General features: G+C 30.1%; 1 protein-coding gene, 1 non-coding gene and 1 pseudogene across 2 annotated transcripts; 2 read left to right on the forward strand and 1 right to left on the reverse strand.

Moving 5' to 3' along the window:
* Nucleotides 1-2,059: 2,059 nt before the first annotated feature.
* Nucleotides 2,060-2,166, reverse strand: LOC132253506 (small nucleolar RNA R71). The gene has a single exon (XR_009465355.1). It is a non-coding gene; the product is annotated as a small nucleolar RNA R71 (small nucleolar RNA).
* A 973-nt stretch (nucleotides 2,167-3,139) lies between these two features.
* LOC132253337 (uncharacterized) lies at nucleotides 3,140-6,828 on the forward strand (annotated as a pseudogene).
* Nucleotides 6,829-18,401: 11,573 nt separating this feature from the next.
* Nucleotides 18,402-18,920, forward strand: LOC104877679 (S-protein homolog 20). Its single transcript, XM_010646450.1, has one exon. The coding sequence runs from the start codon at nucleotides 18,402-18,404 to the stop codon at nucleotides 18,918-18,920; it is 519 nt and encodes a 172-aa protein (XP_010644752.1).
* Nucleotides 18,921-22,592: the final 3,672 nt, after the last annotated feature.

Below are 22,592 nucleotides of genomic sequence, written 5' to 3' on the forward strand. Positions count from 1 at the left end.
ATATCTCTTGAGGATTGTAAAGAGTGCTTGGAGCCATAAGTCCAAAATGATGGATTGGACCCATAATTGATAAGTCAATTTAAAGCAACTTAATATCTATAATTTAACTTGATATTTCATCAGTTTAAGAGTAATTTTATCTTAACAATCATTATTTTTATTGTTTTAGGTCTCAAATAGCCAAGAGTACGACAAAGAAGTAATATGAGGCAAAATTGGAAGAAAAATATGAAGTTTGGCGAAAATGTGAAAACCGCCACTATGAGAGCTCTCAAGCACCATGGCGGTCCCTTACGTGACAATTTGAGTGACTTACTCGAGAGGAAAGCGTTGCGGCGCGCGTATGTGGAAAATCATAGTTGGGGACTCGAGACAAAATTGCCGCAGTAGAGGAACTTGTCCACCGCGGCGCTCGAAAGAATTTCAAAAATCCTTAGGACCCAAGCCTTAAGTGTTGTGGTGGGAGGTCTTGAGCGTCGTGACACGATATTTAAAATTTGAAAATTATTTGTTCTTATTGCATCTTGTTCAGATTTGAATTAGGTGGGACTTGAGTTTGTGATACCAAGGCTATAAATAGATGAAAGTAAGGTTTATTTAGGGGATCAGAGAGACTTGGGAGAAGAAAGAGCTTAGAGAACAAGAAGGGGATTTGCAGACTTTCTTCTATTTTTCTGGTTTATTCTTCCATTTTCTTTATGATTGTAATTCAAGATGTTTATTCTTCATCTTAATATGAGCTAATTTTCTTTGTTTAGGGCTGAGATGTAGCTTAATCATGATTTATGTTTTTAATTAGTTTAATTTAATTATCTATTTTTGCATTAATTTATTTGTGTAATTATTTTGCGCTTAAAGCTCTCAATTCTTAAGGGCCCAAGTTTTGATTGAATTTATGATTTAGGTTGATAACAAGAGTTAGAATCTAAATTAGATCCATAGAATAGATTACGTGAATGAATGAATAGTAGAGAAATATTACCATGTTTTAAGAGATTAATAGTTAAATCTATAATAATTCCATAGATCTTAATTACTCCTTTAAACTTAAATTCACATAGAGATATGTTGGGTTAGTAATTTAAGGAGCAATCTGATATATTTCGAGAGAAAATATTGGTTGGCTTAGGGAATTAAATGTCCAAATAAAGCATAACAGAAATTAGGTTAAGTAATCAATTGCATGAAAGTGTTTGTAGTGAAATCAGAAGCCCTAAATCGTTTAAATCATAAGAGTTTGAATTTATTTCTTTTAATTGTTTAAGTTACTTGCTTCTGCAACTTTAAAAATTCAGTTGATCAAATAGTAGGAGAAATAATAAATTTTAGTAATTAGTAGCATAGTCCTTGTGGGTTCGATATCTGTACTTAAGTACAATTATATTACTTGAACAATTCGTATACTTGTGAATTTGAACATCAAGTTTTTGGTGCCATTGCCAGGGACTATTTGTTACTAATATTAATACCAGTTATTTCTTTGCTAATTTGATTTATTTTCTTTTTATTCTTACTCAATTGTTTTTCTCTTTTTAGGTTTTCTTAGTGTATGAGACATACAAGGAGTTTAGACTTAGTACCAATCGACCTTGATATCAACAAAACACTACAAAAGCTAAATCGAGAACGCAAACAACAAGTAATTCAAGAGGTTCCTGCAATAGGGGATGAGAATAAAGGTGATAATGAAGTCTCAAATAGGGCACTCAAGGATTATTTTGTTCCTAATGTGGGTGTCTCAAGCATTCGAAGGCCACCCATCCAATCTAACAATTTTGAGATCAAATCGACAATTATTCAAATGATTCAATCTTTGGTTCAATTTAGAGGATTGGCCAATGATGATCCTAATCTACATATTGCAAATTTCTTAGAAATTTGTGATACCTTCAAGCATAATGGTGTGACCGATGATGCAATAAGACTTCGATTGTTTCCATTCTCTCTAAATAACAAGGATAAGGCATGATTAACTTCATTACCTATGGGGACAATCACTACATGGGATGGACTGGTTAATGCTTTTCTTGCTAAATACTTCCCACCGTTAAAATCTACAAAGATGAGGAATGATATAACTAACTTTTTACAGCAAGATCAAGAGTCTCTTTATGAAGTTTGGGAGAGGTTCAAAGATCTTTTAAGAAAGTACCCACACCATGGCTTACCAATGTGGATGCAAGTGCAAACATTCTACAATAGTTTGCACCCTAATACTCAAACCATGGTGGATGCAGCAAACGAAGGAGCTTTTATTAATAAGACACTAGAGGATGGATATTAACTTATAGAAGTGATGGCTAGCAACAATTTATTGAAGTCTACGGATAGAAATGCACAAAAGAGGACAATCGACATTCATGATATTGATACTTTTAATAATTTGGCTCTCAAGTTGCAGTTTTAAATAATAATTTTAAGAAAATGAATGTTGCTGTCGTTTCTAATTTAGTCTGTGAAAATTGTGTGGGTAACCATTCTAGCTTAGAGTGTCAAGCTGGAGGCCCATATGAAGCAAATTCATCCGAACAAGTGAACTACGTGGCCAATAATCAACGTTAATACAATCCTAACTCCAATTATTTCAACCAAGGGTGGAAGAATCATCCGAACTTCTCATGGAGTAACAATGCTAATGTGCAAAAACCACCATCCGGTTTCGAATCTCAAGAGAAGAATCCAAACTTGGAAGAAGTTTTCACCTAATTTATACAAAAGACTAACGATTTTATTGATGATACTAAAGCAAATTTCAGGAACTAAGGTGCAAGTATTCGCAACCTTGAGGATCAAGTGGGGAAGATTTCTAAGTTATTAACGGAGAGAACTCAAGTAGCACTTCCTAGTAACATTGAGACAAATCCTAAGGAGCATGTAAATGCCATAACTCTTAGAAGTGGGAAGGAGTTAGAACAATCAAAAGAGGTCGAGCAGTAAGCAAATAAAGAGGATACTTTAGTTCCCAAGGAACAAGATGCTTCCACTCCTATGTAGCCATCTACTCCAAAATCATCATAAAATGCCATCCATTTTCCCCAAAGACTGAAAAATCAAAATTTAGATAAGCAATTTTCTAAATTTATTGATATTTTAAAGAGCTTACATATCAATGTTCCTTTTTCTAGATATGATGGAGAAAATGCCGAAATATGCTAAATTCTTAAAGGAGGTGTTATCGAATAAGAGGAAATTGGTTGACAATGAGAATGTGATGCTCACTGAAGAGTGCAACACCATTCTTCAAAGGAAGCTTCCTCCTAAGCTAAAAGATCCAAGGAGTTTCACTATACCTTGCACTATTGGTGATTTTGATTTTGATAAAGTTTTATGTGATCTTGGTGCAAACGTTAATATGATGTCTCTTTCTATTTTCAAGAAACTTGAACTAAAGGAAGTGAAGCCTACTACGGTATCTTTGAAGCTTGCAGATAGATCTATCAAACATCCAAGAGGCATTATTGAGGATGTTTTGGTAAAAGTGGATAAGTTTATATTTCAGGTTGATTTTATTGTATTAGATATGGAAGAAGACCGGGAAGTTCCACTTATATTAGGAAGACCTTTTCTTGCTACAGGTAGAACTCTTATAGATGTTTATCAAGGTAAGTTGATTTTAAGGGTTCAAGATGAACAAGTTACGTTTAATGTTTTTGAGGTTATGAAATTTTCATCTGATGTTGATGCATGCTTTGCAATTAGTGTTTTGGATAGGGTGGTAGCTGAAACATTTCATGAAACTTTTCCTACTTCACCTTTAGAAAATTGTATAATGAATGGTAGAACTTTAGGAACTCTTTGTGATGATGATGATATAATTGAATGTGTTAATAATCTCGAGGCATTGCCAACTTATGAGTTTCCAAAAAAGTTAAAATTTAAAGAATTAGAGGCTATTCATGTTAACAATCATACATTAAAGAAGGAGCCTCCTAAACTTGAACTTAAATTATTACCATCTCATCTCAGGTATGCCTTCTTAGAAGATTCTAGTTTTTATCCTATTATTATTAATTCTTCTTTGAATGATTTGGAGGAGGAAAAACTATTAAGAGTTTTGAGGGAGCATAGGAAAGCTATTGGATGGACTATTGATGACATCAAGGGAATAAGTCCATCGATTTGTATGCATAAGATCCTATTTAAAGAAAGCTACAAGCCAATAGTTCAACCACAACGAAGATTAAATCCATCTATGCAAGAAATGGTTAGGAAGGAGGTTGTAAAGCTTTTGGATGTAGGTATAATTTATCCAATCTTAGATTGTACATGGGTAAGTCCAGTTCAAGTAGTTCCTAAGAAGGGGGGTATAACTAGTGAGGAATGATAATAACGAACTTATCCTCACAAGAACAATAACCAGTTGGAGAGTTTGTATTGATTATTGGAAGCTCAATGATGCCACAAGAAAGGATCACTTTCCTTTACCCTTCATTGACCAAATGATGGAGAGACTTTCCGATCATGATTATTATTGTTTTCTAGATGGAGATTCGGGATACAATCAAATCCCCATAGCATCGGAAGATCAAAATAAAACCACTTGTACATGCCCATATGGTACTTTTGATTACTGATGAATGCCATCCAGTTTATGCAATGCTTCGACCACTTTTCAACATTGCTTGATGTCCATTTTCTCCGATATGATTGAAAAATACATGGAAGTGTTTATGAATGATTTTTCTATTTTTGGTTCTTCTTTTGAGGATTGTCTTTTTAATCTTTCTTTGTTTTGCAATGATGTGTTGACACAAACTTGGTTTTAAACTGGAAAAAATGCCATTTTATGGTAAGATAAGGTATTGTGTTGGGACATCGAATTTCTGTAAAAGGAATTGAGGTGGATCGTGCCAAGATAGATGTGATTGAGAAGCTTCTACCACCTACAAATGTTAAGGGATTTAGAAGTTTTCTTAGTCATGCAGGATTTTATAGAAGATTCATTAAGGACTTTTCAAAAATTTCTAAAACTCTTTGTGATTTATTAGTTAAGAATGCAAATTTTTATTTTTTTAAAGAATGTTTAAATGCTTTTGAAACTCTTAAGTCTAAGTTGATATCTTCTCCTGTTATTGTTGCACCCGATTGGGAATTGCCTTTTATATTGGTGTGTGATGCTAGTGGCTTTACTATAGGTGTTGTTTTAGGGTAGTGGAAAGGCAAAAAATTTCACGTGATTTATTATGCTAGCAAGGTTTTAATAGAGGCTTAAGCAAATTATGCAAATACTAAAAAAGATCTTTTAGCAATTGTTTATGCTTTTGACAAATTTCGGTCTTATTTGATAGGTTCTAAGGTGATTGCATATACCGACCATTCGACTTTGAGGTATTTGTTTGCTAAGAAAGATGCAAAGCCAAGGCTACTTCGTTAGATCTTACTGCTATAAGAATTTGACTTGGAAATAAAAGACAAGAAAGGAACCAAGAACTTAGTTGTAGATCATCTTTCTTGGATGGATCATGTGAAGCCTAATGAAGGAGTTGATGATGATATTAATGAAATATTTCCTAATGAGCAACTTTTTGCAGTTGAAGAAGCGCCATGGTATGCAGACATTGTCAACTATTTGGCTAAGAAGATTTTGCTTCTCGAGCTTACTTATCAAAGGAGAAAGAAGTTTATCTCGGATCTCAAGTACTATATATGGGATGATCATTTCCTATATAAGCAATGTGTCGATCAAAAAATTAGGAGATGTGTACCGGAAGAGGAGATGGAGAGTATTCTGTATCATTGTCATTCCCATGAAGTTGGAGGACATTTTGGAGCTACTAAAATTGCAGCCAAAGTTTTACAATAAGGATTTTATTGGCTTTCTTTTTTTAAAGATTCATTTAATTTTGTTGCCAATTGTGATAGATTTCAAAGGATTGGGAATATATTTAGGAAAAATGAGATGCCTTTAACAAATATTTAGAAATAAAATTGTTTAATGTATGGGGTATTGATTTTATGGGTCATTTTCCATCCTCTTATGCTAATCGTTTTATTTTGGTTGTTGTAGATTACATTTCCAAATGGGTTGAAGCTGAGGCGCTGCAGACCAATAATGCTAGGGTGGTGGTTAAATTTCTTAAGAAAAACATTTTTGCAAGATTTAGTATACCCAAAGCTATCATAAGTGATAGGTGATTTCATTTTTATAACAGTCAATTTGAGTCACTACTGGGTAAATATGGAGTAACACATCGTATAGCTACTTCTTATCATCCGCAAACAAGTGGTCAAGTTAAGGTATCTAATCATGAGCTCAAGCGAATTCTGAAGAAAAAAATTAATTCTTCTAGGAGAGATTGGTCAAGTAATTTGGATGATGCTTTATGGGCTTATAGAACGACATTCAAGACACCTATTGGGATGTTTCCATATAAATTGGTTTATGGTAAATCTTGTCATCTTCCGATTAAGTTGGAGCACAAATCATTTTGAGCTGTTAAATTTTTGACTTTTGACTCACAAACTGCAGGGGAGAAGAGATTGTTACAATTAAATGAGATGGAGGAGTTATGTAATAATGCTTATGAGAATGCTAAGATTTATAAGGATAAGGCAAAAAGATGGCATGATAAGCATATTCAGAAGTGCAATTTTGAAGTTGGCCAACAAGTTCTTCTTTTCAACTCACGTCTCAAGCATTTTTCGGGTAAATTAAGATCGCGATGGTCTGGTCCGTTCATAGTTAACAAGGTTTTACCAGTAGGAGCAATAGAAATTCATCATCCATCAAAGGGAACTTTTACAGTGAGCGGGCAATGATTGAAACATTATTTGAGAGACATTTTTAGTAATGAAAGGGTGTTTGTTGTGTTTTCAATTCCGAAGTAGAAGAGTGGAGAAAGTCTAGCTAACGACTTATATTTTAACGCTTTTCGGGAGACATCTTGATTTATTTTGAGCATTTATTTTATTTTATTTTACTTTGAGCAATTTTTATTTTTGAATTTTGAATTATTTTAGTTGTTAGGATTTTTACCATTTTTTTTATTTTGTTTCAAATTTAATTTAGTTAGTGAATTTTTAGAGTTAATTATTTGGTAGTTTAGGAATTATTTTTTTACTTTTCCTTTATTTTTAGGTGAAAAAGGGTTTTTACATACCCAGTGAAAAGCGCTGCAACGAGAGGCATTGAGCGCCACAACAGGCTCTTCAAACTCTACATAATAAGAAGACCCGAGGCTAAACCATTGCGACGAGTAAAGCTTTGGGTTGCAGCGGTCACAACCAATTGAATTTAACTCATAAAAATTAAGGTTTTGCACCGCGGAGGAAAGACTTGAGTATCACTACGCGATAAGTAAGTGGGAGTGATTACTACCCAAAAAGTGCTATTTTACACCTTTAATTCAATATCTTTTAAGCACTTTTGTGTAGTAATTCTCCATCTTTATTCCAATTGGCATGTTAAGGACCTAGCAATGACTTCTAATCATATTTGTGGCTAGTTTTAGTGTTTTTACAGCCTTTTGGATCATTAAGACAAGCCAAGTAAAGGAGAGAAGCAAAGAGAAGCAAAGAGGAAAAGCAAGCAAAGTGAAGAGAAGCAAAGAGGACAGCAGCTACAGTCTTCTTTCATACTTTTGGAGCACTTCCTGAAGTCTATTTTCTACATGCTATATACCATTTCAAAGCTCAGGAAGTCAAGAATCCAACGCTTCAAACCGTGTACGATTTGGAGCTGAAATGAGGAAGATATGACCTTCGGAAGCCAACCGCTCCAGGCTTGTGCGAAAATTTCGCAGGACACCTTGTGTTGTGTGAAATTCGCACAACACCTTCAAAATTCGCACATGACACAATCCATTTTGGTCTTATACCACATGTTTGGGTCATACTACTTGGTTCCCTTCACCTTGTACCCTCATATAGTACATTTGTAGTCTTTCTTTTATACATATTTGTTCTTGTACTTCTTGGTGGTTTGATTGATACTCGACTTTGACATCAATTTTTAAGTCACTTTTAAAGATCTTTTATAAGGAGTCTTGGATCCTCAATGTAACTTTAGAGGTGTCTTATGAGCCCATTTCTTTGTCTAACCTGTTGTTACTTGTTTTTGGAGGTTTTGGGTCCCTTTGGTTTTTCTTTTGGTTTGAGCAATCACATGTTCTGCCAGGACAATTTTAGGGGTCTTTCTTTTTCTTCAATATAGTTCACTTTGTTCCACTCATTATTCACTTTTTTCTTTTCACTCCAACGTTCACATTTCCTACACTTGTGAACTTTACCAAAGATGGGCATATTTGTAAACCACTAAATTTGTCTCAAACTCACTTCCATTAAAATTCTAACCCTTTTTTAAGCTCATTATACCCATTTAAGAGAACCCATCTTGGTCAACCATTTTACCCTTCATTCTCACGATCCATTCCTAAAAACCCTAAAGACTCCTTTGAAGATAGAGGAGCACCCCCACAATTGCCACCCATTTTTTTTTTCTTTTCCTTTTTCCTTTACTCTTTCTTTTTTCATTTTTCCTTTCTCTCATTCCTATCCCATATGCATATGTTTCACCCCCTATGGACCCACAACCGGCCACCCCGCCTTACCTTTTTTTTTTCTATTTATTTATTTCTTACCATGACCCACCATCATAGCTAACCACTGCTTAGCTAGTCATAAGCACCAAAAGCCCTATTCCCCTTCACTCTTCTTCACTCTCTTTCTCTCTTACCTTCTTCTCAAACACACTCTCTCCTTTTGTTTTCTTTCTTTCTTTCTTTCTTTTTCTCACCATGACCCACCACCATGTCCAGTCGCTGGCCAACTAACCGATATCCCCCATTGGCAGTAGCCCCATCCCCTTTCACTCTCTTACTCCATCTCATTTTCTCTTTCCTCCTATTCTCTTTCTTCATTTCTCTTCCATCTTTTCCCTCACCTCCACTACCATTGCCGCACCATAACCACCCATCCTCATTTTTAGATTTCATTATATTAATGGGTAAGTTTGTTTTTCATTTATTTTATTTTAGGTATTTATTAGCCCAAAGGTTCTCCTAATTGTATTTTGATAATAACAAACCATGATTAAGTTGTTAATTGGTTTGAATTAAAAAAAAAAAAGTTTTAGTTTAGAAATTCAAAAGGATATACAAGAAATTCATCAAATGACCTAATGGATACAAGATCGAGCATATGGAAGACCCATTTTTGATGGTAGAATTGGTATTTTGTGGTTAATTTTTATTATTTTTTGTTTTGCACATTTCTTGAAAATTTATTTTGGGCTTAGTTCATATTTTCTATTGATATTAGGTTTATTGATTTTTAGGCCTTATTTTTTATTATTCATGGGCCCATCCTTCCATGCTTTTGCTTTGAACATAGATACTTGACACATGGAGGGTCGAATTTTGTTGAAGAAAAGGAGGCTTGGGAAGCATATAAAAGGGCATGAAACCTTGGGCGAAAATGAGGGGACGACTTTCTTTTTCTCTTTCTCATTTCTATTTTTCTTTCTTTTTTTTTTTTTTTAATTTTTTTTTAATTTTTGTATTTGGTGAGAGAGTGAGTCTGTTGGTATCCTTTCAGGAGTTGTGCATCGGAGGTATAAAGTCTTCCTTTGGATTAATTTACTATGAGCTACGTGTGGGTACACTTCCCTTTCCTCATTTTTTTATTTTTATTCCTTTTTTGATCTTTAGGTTTTTCTTAGTTTTATCTTTATATATATATATATATATATATATTTACATTTTAAGTTGTTTGTTCATATGTAAATTTGTTTTAAATTTTTTGCTACCTTAGTTTTATCTTTATTGTTCATTTATTTGTGTTTATATTTTTGTTCTCTCTTTTTTTACTTGATAAAGTTATTCAGAAATGTTTCTAATAAAAAGTCCAGAAAACCTTTATTTTATTTTATTTTATAATAAAATAGTCTAGAAACTTTTTTTAAAAAAAAATAAAAGTCTAGATTTTTTTTTTAATAATCGTCCAAGATGAATATTTTTATTAAAAAAGTCCAGAAAATTATTTTAATAAAAGTCCAAAAATTATTTTAATATAAAAGTCCAGAAATTATTTTATAAAATTCCAGAAAATTATTTTAATAAAATATCAAGAATGTTTTTAATCAAATTTGAGAAATGATTTTAATAAAAAAGTCCATTTAAAAAAAAAGTCCAAAAAATTATTTTTAATAAAATTTCATAAAATTATTTTAATAAAAAGTACACTTTTCAAAAATAAATTTCCAAAATTATTTTAATAAAAAGTCCAAAAAATTATTTTAATAAAAAAAGTCTTTTTTATAATAATAAAAGTCCAAAAATTTTAATAAAAGTCTAGAAAATTATTTTATTAAAAAGTCCAGAATTTTTTTTAATAAAAGTCTAGAAAATTATTTTAATAAAAAAAGTTCAGAAAATACTTTTTAATTATTAAACTGTTGGAAAATTTTGAATTACCATTTTCTTTTCAAAATAAAAATCTCTTATTAAATAGTAAACTTTTATTTGGAAATAATTTCTGTAAATAAAAGTTGTAAAAAGGACCTTTTGAATAAAAATTGAATTAAAAAAATCTTTTTTAATAAATTGGTAAACAATTTCCTTTTTAGATAAAATCCAAAAATTCCGTCTTAATAAAATTGTAATCCTTCTCGAGAAACAAATTTGTAAAATCCTTTTTCTAAATAATTGGTAAAAATTATTTTTCTAAATAAAATTAAACTTTTTTAATAAAATTGGGTTGAAATTCCTTTTTGTAAACTTGTGATTTATATTGTAAAAAGCATTTTTCTTAAATAAAAATAAAATAGAAATACTTTTATTAATAAAATTTGGAAAGATTCATCCCTTCTCCTAAAAAATTCAACAAAAATAATTTCTTCGAAACAAATAAAAATTTAATCTTTTTCTTTTTCTAAAAAATTGCATTCAATAAACCTTTTAAGAACTAAAATTAAACATTTTAAAAATAAATTTAAAATTAAATAAAAATTAAATTTGTAATAAATTACTTTTTATGAATAAATTAAAATTATTAATTTGAAATTGTTTTTAATAAGAATGTTATAATATTTATAGAGAAATGTTTAGGGCTTGGAAAGATGTTATTTTATAGTATCTTCCTAATAAGTATAGTAGAATTTGTAATCTTATTTGGATACCTTGCTTGTACTTTTAATAAAGAATTATTTAAGATTTGTTATTTTATTTTATTTTTCCTTAAATAATAAAAAAATTAAATTAAATGAAGATTCAAAATTTCTAAAAAATCAACTTTTGAAAGGAAAAAATAAAATGAGTCACGTGCGTTAGAAAAAGGGGGTTTACATAGTTGTCAAATAAATATTTAGTTACAATTAAAATTAGTACTTGTAATTAAAAAATTATTACTCTTGGCCTTAAAGGTTCTATTAAAATTAAATTCTCTTATTATATTGTTGGTTTATGCCCACCACACATAACAAGTGATCATGAGAAGTATAACCTTCCAATCTAAGTTAAATTTCATTTAATAATTACATAAATTCAAAGTTTTTTTTTTTTTTTTTTTTTTAAAATTAGAATCATGACTAGGTAATTATTCCTGCAATAATTTAATTTCACAAATACCCTTCTCCAAACCGCCTTAGAATGAGGACAGCCAAGGGCAAAACGGAGAAAAAAAAACACTCGTCTCTATATATATAGATCAAGTCCCCCCTAGGGTTTCTGTCATTGCCTTTAGGAGTACCCAGGCGACCCATTGCTCCATGGCGCTTTTGAGAGCTCTTTCCTCTCATCCCTACCCAATAAGCTGTTTCTTCTCTTCTTTACTTTCAAGATTGAAAGCTCTTTCCTCTCATCTCTTGCAAGATTTTAATAATTTCCCTTTTTGCTTTATTATTTGTTTTTGTGGGTTTTTTTTTCTTTTTCTTTGGAAATGGTGATTTGGGCCGATCCAATGGGCTGTTTGCTTAGGAAAATAAAGCGAGAGCTCAATTTCACCCGGCCAATAGTCGAATATTGGGGCAGCCTCAAGGTTTTGCATGTCTTTTTTCTCATGTTCTAATTCAAGGAACTGCCCTACATCTCTCCTAGATTTTGATCTCTCCCTTTTTCCTTTTTCACTTTTCTTTTTTCAATTTTATTTATTTATTTATTTATTTATTTATTGTTTTTTTTGTTCTGTTGATCTAATCGAAACCATCTACATTCTTTTTCAATTTTTGAAAAATATTTTTACCCTATAATAGGTAGATATTTATAAGTTGTCAACAATAAATATTTTAAATATCTACTTTATAATTTTCAAAATTATTACACTTATTTTGTTAAAAAATTGTTGCCATAATAATTTTGAAAATTATAAAGTAATAGAATATATCATTTTAACATGTAGATAAAATTATAGAATTTCTTTTCCATCATGAATATATCTTTATGTTTAAATAATCTAGATATCTTATATAATAAATTTTAAAATATTAGTATACTTATATTTATTTTTATTATGATTCAATTTGGTAATAACATGTTATTATATAAATATAATTTTTTATAATTATTTTAAATTTTAATAAATATAAATTATATATTTATAAAATTATATTGATACTATGGTTTAATTTAATAATAATTGAATTATTAAACAATCAATGAATCATAATGTGGACCTGCATTTTGGTTTGATGTGTTCTCACTCAAAGATGAAACTCCTTTTTTTATTTATTTGGTAAAAATTTTATTTTATTTTTTTAAAAGACGTGGAGTCATTACTTATTTTTGTTTTATTTTTAAAGGGAAAACAAAATAAGATAGAAAACTCTAAGTGTGACTCCTTGTTTGAAAAAAACGGTGTGTGAAAAACCAAATCTAGGTTCGAGGGTCAGGTTACTACTTATTGGGAATGTACGATAAAGACCGTAGCACCCCTCTAAGCTCCTAAAAAATGGGTTTCTATTAAATAAGATGAAGCAATGTGTCAATTGATAAGAAAATCAATGGATACCAATGAAATGATCAAATAATAAAGCGAAATACGCGTAAGAGTAAGCAAAGTGGGAGTGGGAGTGTACCTTGGCAGCAAGTAATAGTGCGTTATCATGGAAACAAAGTTAGCTCAAGTATAAAATTATCACATGCATATCAAAGAGCAAAACTAAGATCAAGCAACATTCATTAAGTATAACAATCGACAATTAGAAGAGAAAACTCATATGTAGGCCATACCGAAGCCCAATTTATCTCATATGAATTGGTCTCACAAATTTCATTATTTCGAAATTAAGAAAAATTCATTCTTACTTATGTAAAATCAATAGAAACAGAAGATTATTTGGAAACCAAAGTGGAATTAAAATTGTTTGAGAGAAAACTAGATTTTGAAATTTATTTGAAAATTGGAGTCTCAAGAATTATTTGAAAATTGGAGTCTTGGAAATTAAATTTAAGAATTGGAATTTTGGAAATTAAATTTGGAAGTAATTGGAACTTTTAAAATTATTTGAGAATTAAAGTTTTGAAAATTAAATTAAGGAATTGGAACTTTGGAAATTAAATTGAAAGAAATTAGAATTTTGAAAATTATTTGAGAATTAGAATTATGAAAATTAAATTATGAAAATTGGAATCTTGGAAATTATTTGAAGATGGAATTTTTTAAAAATAAATAAAATAATAATAATAATAATAATAATAATAATAATAATAATAATGATAATAATAATAAATAAATGTGAAAATTGGAATTTTGGAAATTGGAAATTGGAAAATTGGAATTTCGGAAATTGGGATTTAAATTTGAAAATCGGAATTTTGAAGAATTATTTAGAGATGGAATTTTTAAAAATAAATAAATAAATAAATAAATAAAATAGAATAATAATAATAACGAAAATAATAATGATTAAATGAATAAATGTAAAAAATTGGAATTTTGGAAATTGGGAATCAAATTTGGGAATCGGAATTTTGAAGAATTATTTAAAGATGAAATTTAAAAAAATAAAAAAAATAAAAAAATAAATTAAATAATAACAAAAATAATAATGATCAAATAAATAAACGTGAAAATTGAAATTTTGGGAAATTGGAAGTTAAATTAGGAAATTAGAATTTTGAAGAATTATTTAAAGATGGAATTTTAAAAATAAATAAATAAATAGAATAATAATAATAATGATTAAATAAATAAATGTGAAAATTGGAATTTTGGAAATTGGAAATTAAATTTGGAAATTGGAATTTTGAAGAATTATTTAAAGATGGAATTTTAAAAATAAATAAATAAATAGAATAATAATAATGAAAATAATAATGATTAAATAAATAAATGTGAAAATTGGAATTTTGGAAATTTGAAATTAAATTTGGAAACCAAAATTTTAAAGGATTATTTAAAGTTGGAATTTTAAAAATAAATAAATAAATAGAGTAATAATAATAATGAAAATAATAATGATTAAATAAATAAATGTGAAAATTGGAATTTTGAAAATTGGAAATTAAATTTGGAAACCGAAATTTGAAGAATTATTTAAAGATGAAAATTTAAAAGTAGATAAATAAATAAATAAATAAATAGAATAATAATAATAACTAAAATAATAATGATTAATTAAATAAATGTGAAAATTGAAATTTTGGAAGTTAAATTTCGAAACTGAAATTTTAAAGAATTATTTAAAGATGATATTTTAAAAATAAATAAATAAATAAATAGAATAATAATAATAATAACGAAAATAATAATAAATAAATAAATAAATGTGAAAATTGGAATTTTGGAAATTGGAAATTAAATTCAAAAATTGAAAATTGGAATTTCGGAAATTGGGAACTAAATTTGGAAATAAGAATTTTGAAGAATTATTTAAAGATGGAAAATTTAAAAATAAATAAATAAAATAATAATAATAATAACGAAAATAATAATGATTAAATAAATAAATTTGAAAATTGGAATTTTGGAAATTGAAAATTAAATTTGGAAATTGAAAATTTGGAATTTCGAAAATTGAGAATTAAATTTGGAAATAGGAATTTTGAATAATTATTTAAAGATGGAATTTTAAAATAAATAAATAAATAAATAAATAAATAAAGTAATAATAATAATGAAAATAATAAGGATTAAAATAAATAAATGTAAAAATTAGTATTTTGGAAATTAAAAATTAAAATAAATGTGAATTTTGGAAGGTTAATTGAGGATAGAATTTTTAACATTACATTAAAAAGAGAATTAGGGGGGGGGGGGGGGGGGGGGTGGGGTTGTTGAGGGGGAATCCTTGGCCCATTGGGGTTAACAAAGGCAAGGAATATGCCAGGTAGCCTTCAATAAAACCCCATCATTTGAAACATTTCTGAAGCACCATGACAATCATAACTAAGTGCATAACCCAAAATCATAGTATTCCAAGAAACACAACTCCTAACAGCCATTCTATCAAACATTTTGTGCACACTGTCCATTCTCCCAATCTTCCCATACATTCCCATCAATTCATTCCCCACATGAAGATTCCACTGAAACCCCATTTCCACAACATGCTCATGAACGCTCCTACGCAATTTGCGACTACCCATCAAAGTGCAAACCCTTATAACCAAAGGAAAAGCAAACACATCAGCTGAAACCCCTAGCTTTTGCATTCTACAACAAATTTCAAGTGCTTCTTCACAATACCCATAAGCCACATTAGCCCTCAAAATTGAATTCCACAAAAGCATATTCGAAAAGCACTCAATTGGGCTAGCTTCAAACACTTTATAGGCATCATTGACCAACCCATACACCCACAACTCCATGCCTTATTTATTCATAAATACAAGGGAGCACACTCGGGAAGCAAAACAGAGCAATTTGAAACAAACACAACTATGGAAAAACAACCAAACCAAAACAGAATATGATAAAAAAAGATAAACAAATGAATGCACCCTTGAATGGAAACATATTTCATGCTTGATTCAATGCGTTCGAAAAACCAATGGTACAGAGGGAAAGTTCAAGACAAATACCGAAATGAGGTCGTCAACTAACGAAAAGCAATCCTCTTCAGCTAGAAACCTTGAGCTTCAAGCTGCTCTCTGTTTCAGCTAAGAAAAAACAAAATCTCCGCCCTTTGCTCTGTCTCCCCACAAGCTCAGCTCCTTACCTCCCTTTTTCTTGTCCCCTCTGAAGCCTAGAAACAACTCACACCTTGGTCCTACGGCCCCTCAGAGCAACCTACCTATTAGTCCTATGGCCGCCCAGAACAGCTCACCCACCAAAGTCCTATTTGGTTGCCCAAGAACGGCTCCTTCTCAGGGTGGTCAAGAAAAAAATAAAATAAAATAAAAAAAAACCTTTCTATCTGAGGGGGTCTACACATAAATTAATAACTTTTTCAATTCAATAGCTAGTCTAATTTTAAAAACATTGATATTAATAATTGATTGTTAAATCATAGAACAATTTATTCATAAAAGTTGATTTCATTGAACACAAATCTCATAATATAAATACTTAAATATTACTTTTTAAAAACTATCACCTTTTAAATCATATTTTATTAAATGCTCAATTACTTTATTTTACAATTGGATTTTCTTTTTACTATTTCTAAAAACCATTTTTAAAAATGAAAAACTTGCTACAAAGCTAAATTGACCAACTTATCTTAAAATAAAGAAAGTAGGGAACCAGGTTGCCAATGAAAAAAAATAATTGAGGGAGAAGATGAAGGAGAAAGGAAGGAAATGAAAGAGAAAAAAAAATTGGGAAAGAAATACGGTTAGGTACTAGCTAGGGTGGGTAGATGTTTTAAAATAGGTAGGTGTATAGAGATGTGTATCATTGAAATGATAGTGTATCTGATGCATATAGGATTCCAAATAAAGATTCTTTAATTAATTTTATTCAAGGTTATAAATACTTTTCTCCTCTAGATTGTAAAAATAGATTTTGGCAAATTACATTCCAAGAACATGAAAATATTGTCTATACTTTACTATCTTCTTCTAATTGTATACGTTGTAAGATTAATATAAATTTGTGTCATATCTATATCTTGACTTTTGTAACAATTTAGTGAATTACTATCATAAATGATTTTGTAATAAAACCCACAAGTTTTATATACATATATCATAAGGTTGGTTTGCAATAAATGATATCATAATAATAAACGTATAAATTAATAATAATATTAATAATATGAATAATAATGTAAATAATAATAATCATAATAACAAGTATAATATTAATAAGAATACATTAGTTCTATTAATAATATTAATATATATAATACTAATATTATGCATAATAACTAATATTAGTAATAATACTAATATTTAATAGTAGTACTGATAATAATAAGAAATATTTGGTTAAAATGGATGAAATAATCCCCAAATTTTGAATCTAACCATTTCTATGTTTTTTCTTGAAAAAAAAACCCATTTTTGATGTAAATGCCTTTTGCTATTTCAAGTATTTATATATAGGTTTTAAAAGAGAGTTATTTTTACAAGAAAATAATGAGGGCATTTTTATCCGAATGAGACCAAAAAAGGGTGGGAGGTTAAATTTCAAAATTGGGTTTTTAAAGACCCTTTTAATCAAACAACCCTAACATAATAGAGTAAATTAGACACAAAGGCAAAATTGAGGCTAGAAAATGACAATTAATGTAGTAAATAAAAAACAAAAGCAAAAGAAAAAAAGAAAAAGAAAAAGAAGTTAGAAAATGACAATTAATGCAGGAAATAAAGCAAGAGAAAAAGACAAACAAATGCAATAATAAAAATTATGAGGTGTTTTCAAAATTTCGAAGCGTTGACTACAAATCAAAAAATAAAAAATAAAAAATAATTTTTAAAAGAAAGAATCACATAGTTGTTTTTCAATAAATAAATAAAATCAAAATGGGCTGGTAACAATTCCCTTGACCACTCAATTCACTATTTTTTATTTTATTTTATTTTATCTAGTATAGTCAAAATAAAAGCAAACATTGATGCCTACATGAGGAAACATATGAATAGTGAACAATCCATAACTGGTTCCCTTTCTGGGTCAGAAAAATAACAAGTATACGTGTTAAAAAATCACCAATATCACAGAAATCTTTTCATTATATGATCCATATATGATCCCCTTTCTTGATCATAAAACTGAGGAGCAATTTACTCTATCCTGAATGAGTTAGTATTACAATTTATTTCTATTAACTTACATAACATAATAAATGATTCATCTAGCATATTAAATGTGATTTGGAAGCTTCATTTAATTGGCAAGTTTATCAAGAAAAACTTATGATCAAGCTCTTTATTGCTCCAGATAAATCCAACTTAATTGAATGTTTTCTCTTATAGCCATGTAAGCTATTAGTTGTCAAGGAGCATGCGAAGCACAAAGGCTTCAATATAAAAATGAAAGAAACCAAACATCAATTCATTCCCAAAACAAAGATTACAAACATGTTTCTTCCATTCAGTAGATATTTGTTTTCATTTGTGCTGCTTGTGTTTCTTGTTCGTTTGTGTGATGGAGGTCCTTGGGTTGTAGAAAAGAAAGTGGATCTAAGGATTACCAATGACTTGGGCAGTGGCTTAGATCTTAATCTCCACTGTCAATCCGATGATGATGACCTTGGCACTCATGTCCTGGCCCCTGATCAATTCTTTGAATTCCGTTTTCGGCCAAACTTTTGGGGCACTACCTTATACTTCTGCAAGTTCTGGTGGGGAGGAGAATCCCATTGGTTTAATATATACGTTGAGAAGAGGGATACGAGCCGATGTGATAGCAAGTGCTGGTGGATGGTCGGACCAGTTGGTCCTTGTTTGCTGGATCGTAGATTTGGAATATACGATCTTTGCGAAAACTGGAATGACCCTCAGTTTGAGGGTTCACGTAAAAAAGGGACAGAAAACGACGCAGCTAGAGTGTACAATGACTCCAAATATATGGAGGGCAATGAGAAAAGAGGGAAATGATATTATCAATTATATATCAATTGTTACTTGCGCTATGTATGATGAAAATAAAGATAATTTTCCTCATTAAATAAGATCTACATTGCTCAAGAAAATCAGTCTATTTCTTAAAAAAAAAAAAAAAAAGGGAAATCTACCATCAATTTTTTGTTTAAAGAAGTGAAAAGACAGGTGTAAAACATTTTTCAAGGCTATGTATGCCACAACATAAATGTTAGGAGGGTTGTTTCTTCACTATTGGGACTGTTATTATGCGACATTAACTTCATATATTACTCCCATTAATTGTCCCTTGAGGTAATGACATGTATCCCTTTAAGCTTTGAAATAGATGTAAAAAAGGCTTTGAGTTCATATCCCACTCCATATATAGTTCTAGAAGGGAGTTTTGTACATGCCTTATCAAGTTTGAGACTGGTAATGTGAATGCTATGAGTTCACATCCCACTCCATTGTTCATACAATAAAATATGTACTTTTTAGACGAATTTGATGTGCTTTTATTGTGAGACTTGGTTTTAAAAAACATGTTAGTTTCACTAAATTTTTGGGTAATTGAACATTTTGGTGGACAAAGCAGGGGTTAAGAAAAATTCTAAAAATATGGGTAAAGTATTGCCATTTTCTTCAACAAATATTACCACCGGAGAAATATCATGGAAAGGGTTTGAAGATGTGGCCTAAAATATGTCTTGACCAAAAATAGGGTGTTTTCTCAAGAATTTTCTTTTCTATTTGAATGCATGTATAAAATAAAGAGAAAATTACCAAATAAGGTGGGCTAAAAGTGATAAGGAGCATAATGTCACAACTTGGTCAAATTAATGACCCTCCATTGAGCTTTTAAAGGAGAACATGAAACCTTTAGAACCTCTTGGAGTCATCTATACTAGTGGAGGAGTGTGGAAGATAATAGAGAAAAGTAGAGATATCCACATATCTCTACACAATGATGGAAGACAAGGAAAGAATGTGGAGATATCTAGAGAGTTTCAAGAGTCATCTTGTACATACTTTGTAGATAGAAAGTGTGTAGGTAATTCTAGAGAATTCCAGAGATGGAAGGAACCTTTGTGGGTTCTAGAGAATTTCTTGGGTGCCTATAGATAGAGACTGGCCTCATTTGGCCAAGCACCAAGCACTTGAGAGTAATCTAGCCTTGTAAAGCATCGTAGTGCAAAACAAGTTCCATTCTTCCAAAAAATCTCTTAAGTGTTGCTTCCTTTAGTGTTTTTAAGTTCCAAGTTGTGAGCATAACTCAACAAAGAAATCTAAGTATGTGGAAAAGGCTTACTTAGCAACGTCAAGTGGCTTAAGTTGTCTAAGTGCCGCACATGAGCTTAGGAAAACCTTAAGTCCATGATAGAGAGGTTCTTTATTATGATAAATTTTGTGAAGGTGTAGACCCTCCATTTTGTCCTCATAGCACATGTTATTCATTATACCTAGTCCCTTTTGCCTTGCGTTTTCGTGTAGTGTGTGTGAGATACCCTTTTGCTTAGCTGTTCATTGCGCTTCTTAGTGACTCACATATTACTAAGCTTTGACATTGACTCTTAGGCCAATTTTGGAGACCTTTTGGAGGGATTTTTTGGATCCATATCGTGACTTTAGAGGTACCCTAGGTGTTCCTAAAGTTTTAACATGATTAGAACTCATTTAGGTACTTTTTGACAATCCAAAACTCTTTTTGGCCTATTTTAACTTGTCCAAGGGACGAAAATAATAGGATATATTGGTGATATATCATGTATCGGGAAGCTTCGACACGAAATTTTCCAGTGATATATTAGAGGGGAAAAATTTCACCAAAAATTGCCAAAATATCATTGACATATCAATTGGAGGCGATAAATCGCTGATTTTTTCAATTAATCGGTGGTAGCGTAAAAAAAGTGTCAACCTTTCGCCGATAAATCATTGATTTTATGGAAAATTTGCTATGCTTATTTGAGCGTGATCTGATGGCCTAGATCACGCTCACGTTGATTTGACGTTCCAAACCATGCCCAACCTTCCAATGGTTAAATTCCTATGCATTCGATGACCCAAATTGAATCTAGATGTGATCCAATGGTTGTGAGGGTATTCCAATGGCTATATGATGATCCAATGACTAGATTTTGCCCATAAAATGAGATTCCAACAATTATTTTGACCCAATTTTTATTTTCTCCTATGAATAGCTCATTCTTCACCAATTTCATCGTGAAATTTCGGTGATAAATCATTGATTTTTGGAAAAAATCGCAGCATGAAGGGGAAACTTTAAAAGGATTTTATTTAAAAATGATTTTGACTTCAATTCTATCTTTTAATTAAAGGTAAAATTATAAAATTATCTTAAATAGACTCCTAATTATAAAAGGTCAAACGCGAATCTCATTTTTCCCTGGAAATTTACAACTACCTTATTTTATCATTTCTTGCTTATTGTAGTAACTTTGAACCATTCGTAATTTATTATTCTTTCCCATATTTATTTCATTTTTCCTTCCAAGGATTGGTCTTACCATGTTGATTGATATGAGGAGTGTAACTCTATTGTTCTTTTTTCATTTTCATTACTTGAGCTAAAATTGTGCGATTAAATTTTTAGTAAGTTAAATTAAGGGTTGGTTTGAGATCATTTATTATTATTTATTTTACTCCATACATGAAGTTGAAGTTCATAATTTTTAAAAAGTAATATTAGTAATTTTTTTTATTAAACATAAAAATATTTCTTATATAAGATAAAATAAAATTTTTATAAGAAGTAGCATTTTTTTAATTTTTATATTAATCTTTTTAAAAATTTATAAGCTTGAATAAAGTTAACTAAATTAGTATAAAAACTCTAATTAAATTTATAAGAATTTCTTAGAATTGCATCCAAACATAACTTGAATCAATATGTTAAAGTTAAATTTTGATACACTCATTCGATGAAGTGATCCTTCAAGTGGTAGGGGTGCGTTCTTTGTCATTTTTGTGATGATGACACAATAAGACTTTATTCCTTGTCATTTTCATGTAGCTTTATAATGAATGTACACTTACAAAATTCACATTTCTAATTGACTAGTACGATATAATTAAATTTAATATTGCAAATCATATCATACATATATTGAATTCTTTAACAAAATAATTTTAAAATGTTTATTATACTTTTAATTACATTTCTATTAGGTTTTTCTTACATTTACATGAGTTTTGATCAATTTTAGGCCTACTAAATTTTTTTCCAAAATATCTGCCGATATATCCGTAAAATTGAAGTACTTATATATCCATAATTACCAATATTTTCATCCTTGGTTGGAATTTTAGCTGCCCCTCAATCGATTGGTCAAGTTTTGCCTTTTTCTCACTCATTTCGACATTTTTGTGAGCATTTTTTTTGTTCTTTTTTATGGGGTTCCCAGGGGTGTTTTTGGGAGATTTCTAAGAGCTTAACCCTTGGTTATTGTTTCTTTAGGTTTGGGTTTAGTTTAAGAGAGTTTTTAAAGAGAATTTAGATTTGAATGAGATGAGGATAATTGTCCAAATTTTCACCATTACTTGCCCTATAAAGAGGAGCCTTGGGAGCTTGGATCAAGGAGGATTCTCTGTGTATTTTTAGAGGGGAAAGTGTCATACTTTTGAGGAGAGCTCTTGGAAGGTCTCTTTGATTTCATTTTCTCATTT

This window comes from Vitis vinifera, chromosome 19 (genome assembly GCF_030704535.1).
Source record: "Vitis vinifera cultivar Pinot Noir 40024 chromosome 19, ASM3070453v1".
Classification (NCBI taxonomy): domain Eukaryota; kingdom Viridiplantae; phylum Streptophyta; class Magnoliopsida; order Vitales; family Vitaceae; genus Vitis; species Vitis vinifera.

What these genes read in the sequence shown, in the direction of transcription:
- LOC104877679 (XM_010646450.1), top strand. Translation starts at nt 18,402, where the DNA reads ATGTTTCTTCCATTCAGTAGATATTTGTTTTCATTTGTGCTGCTTGTG.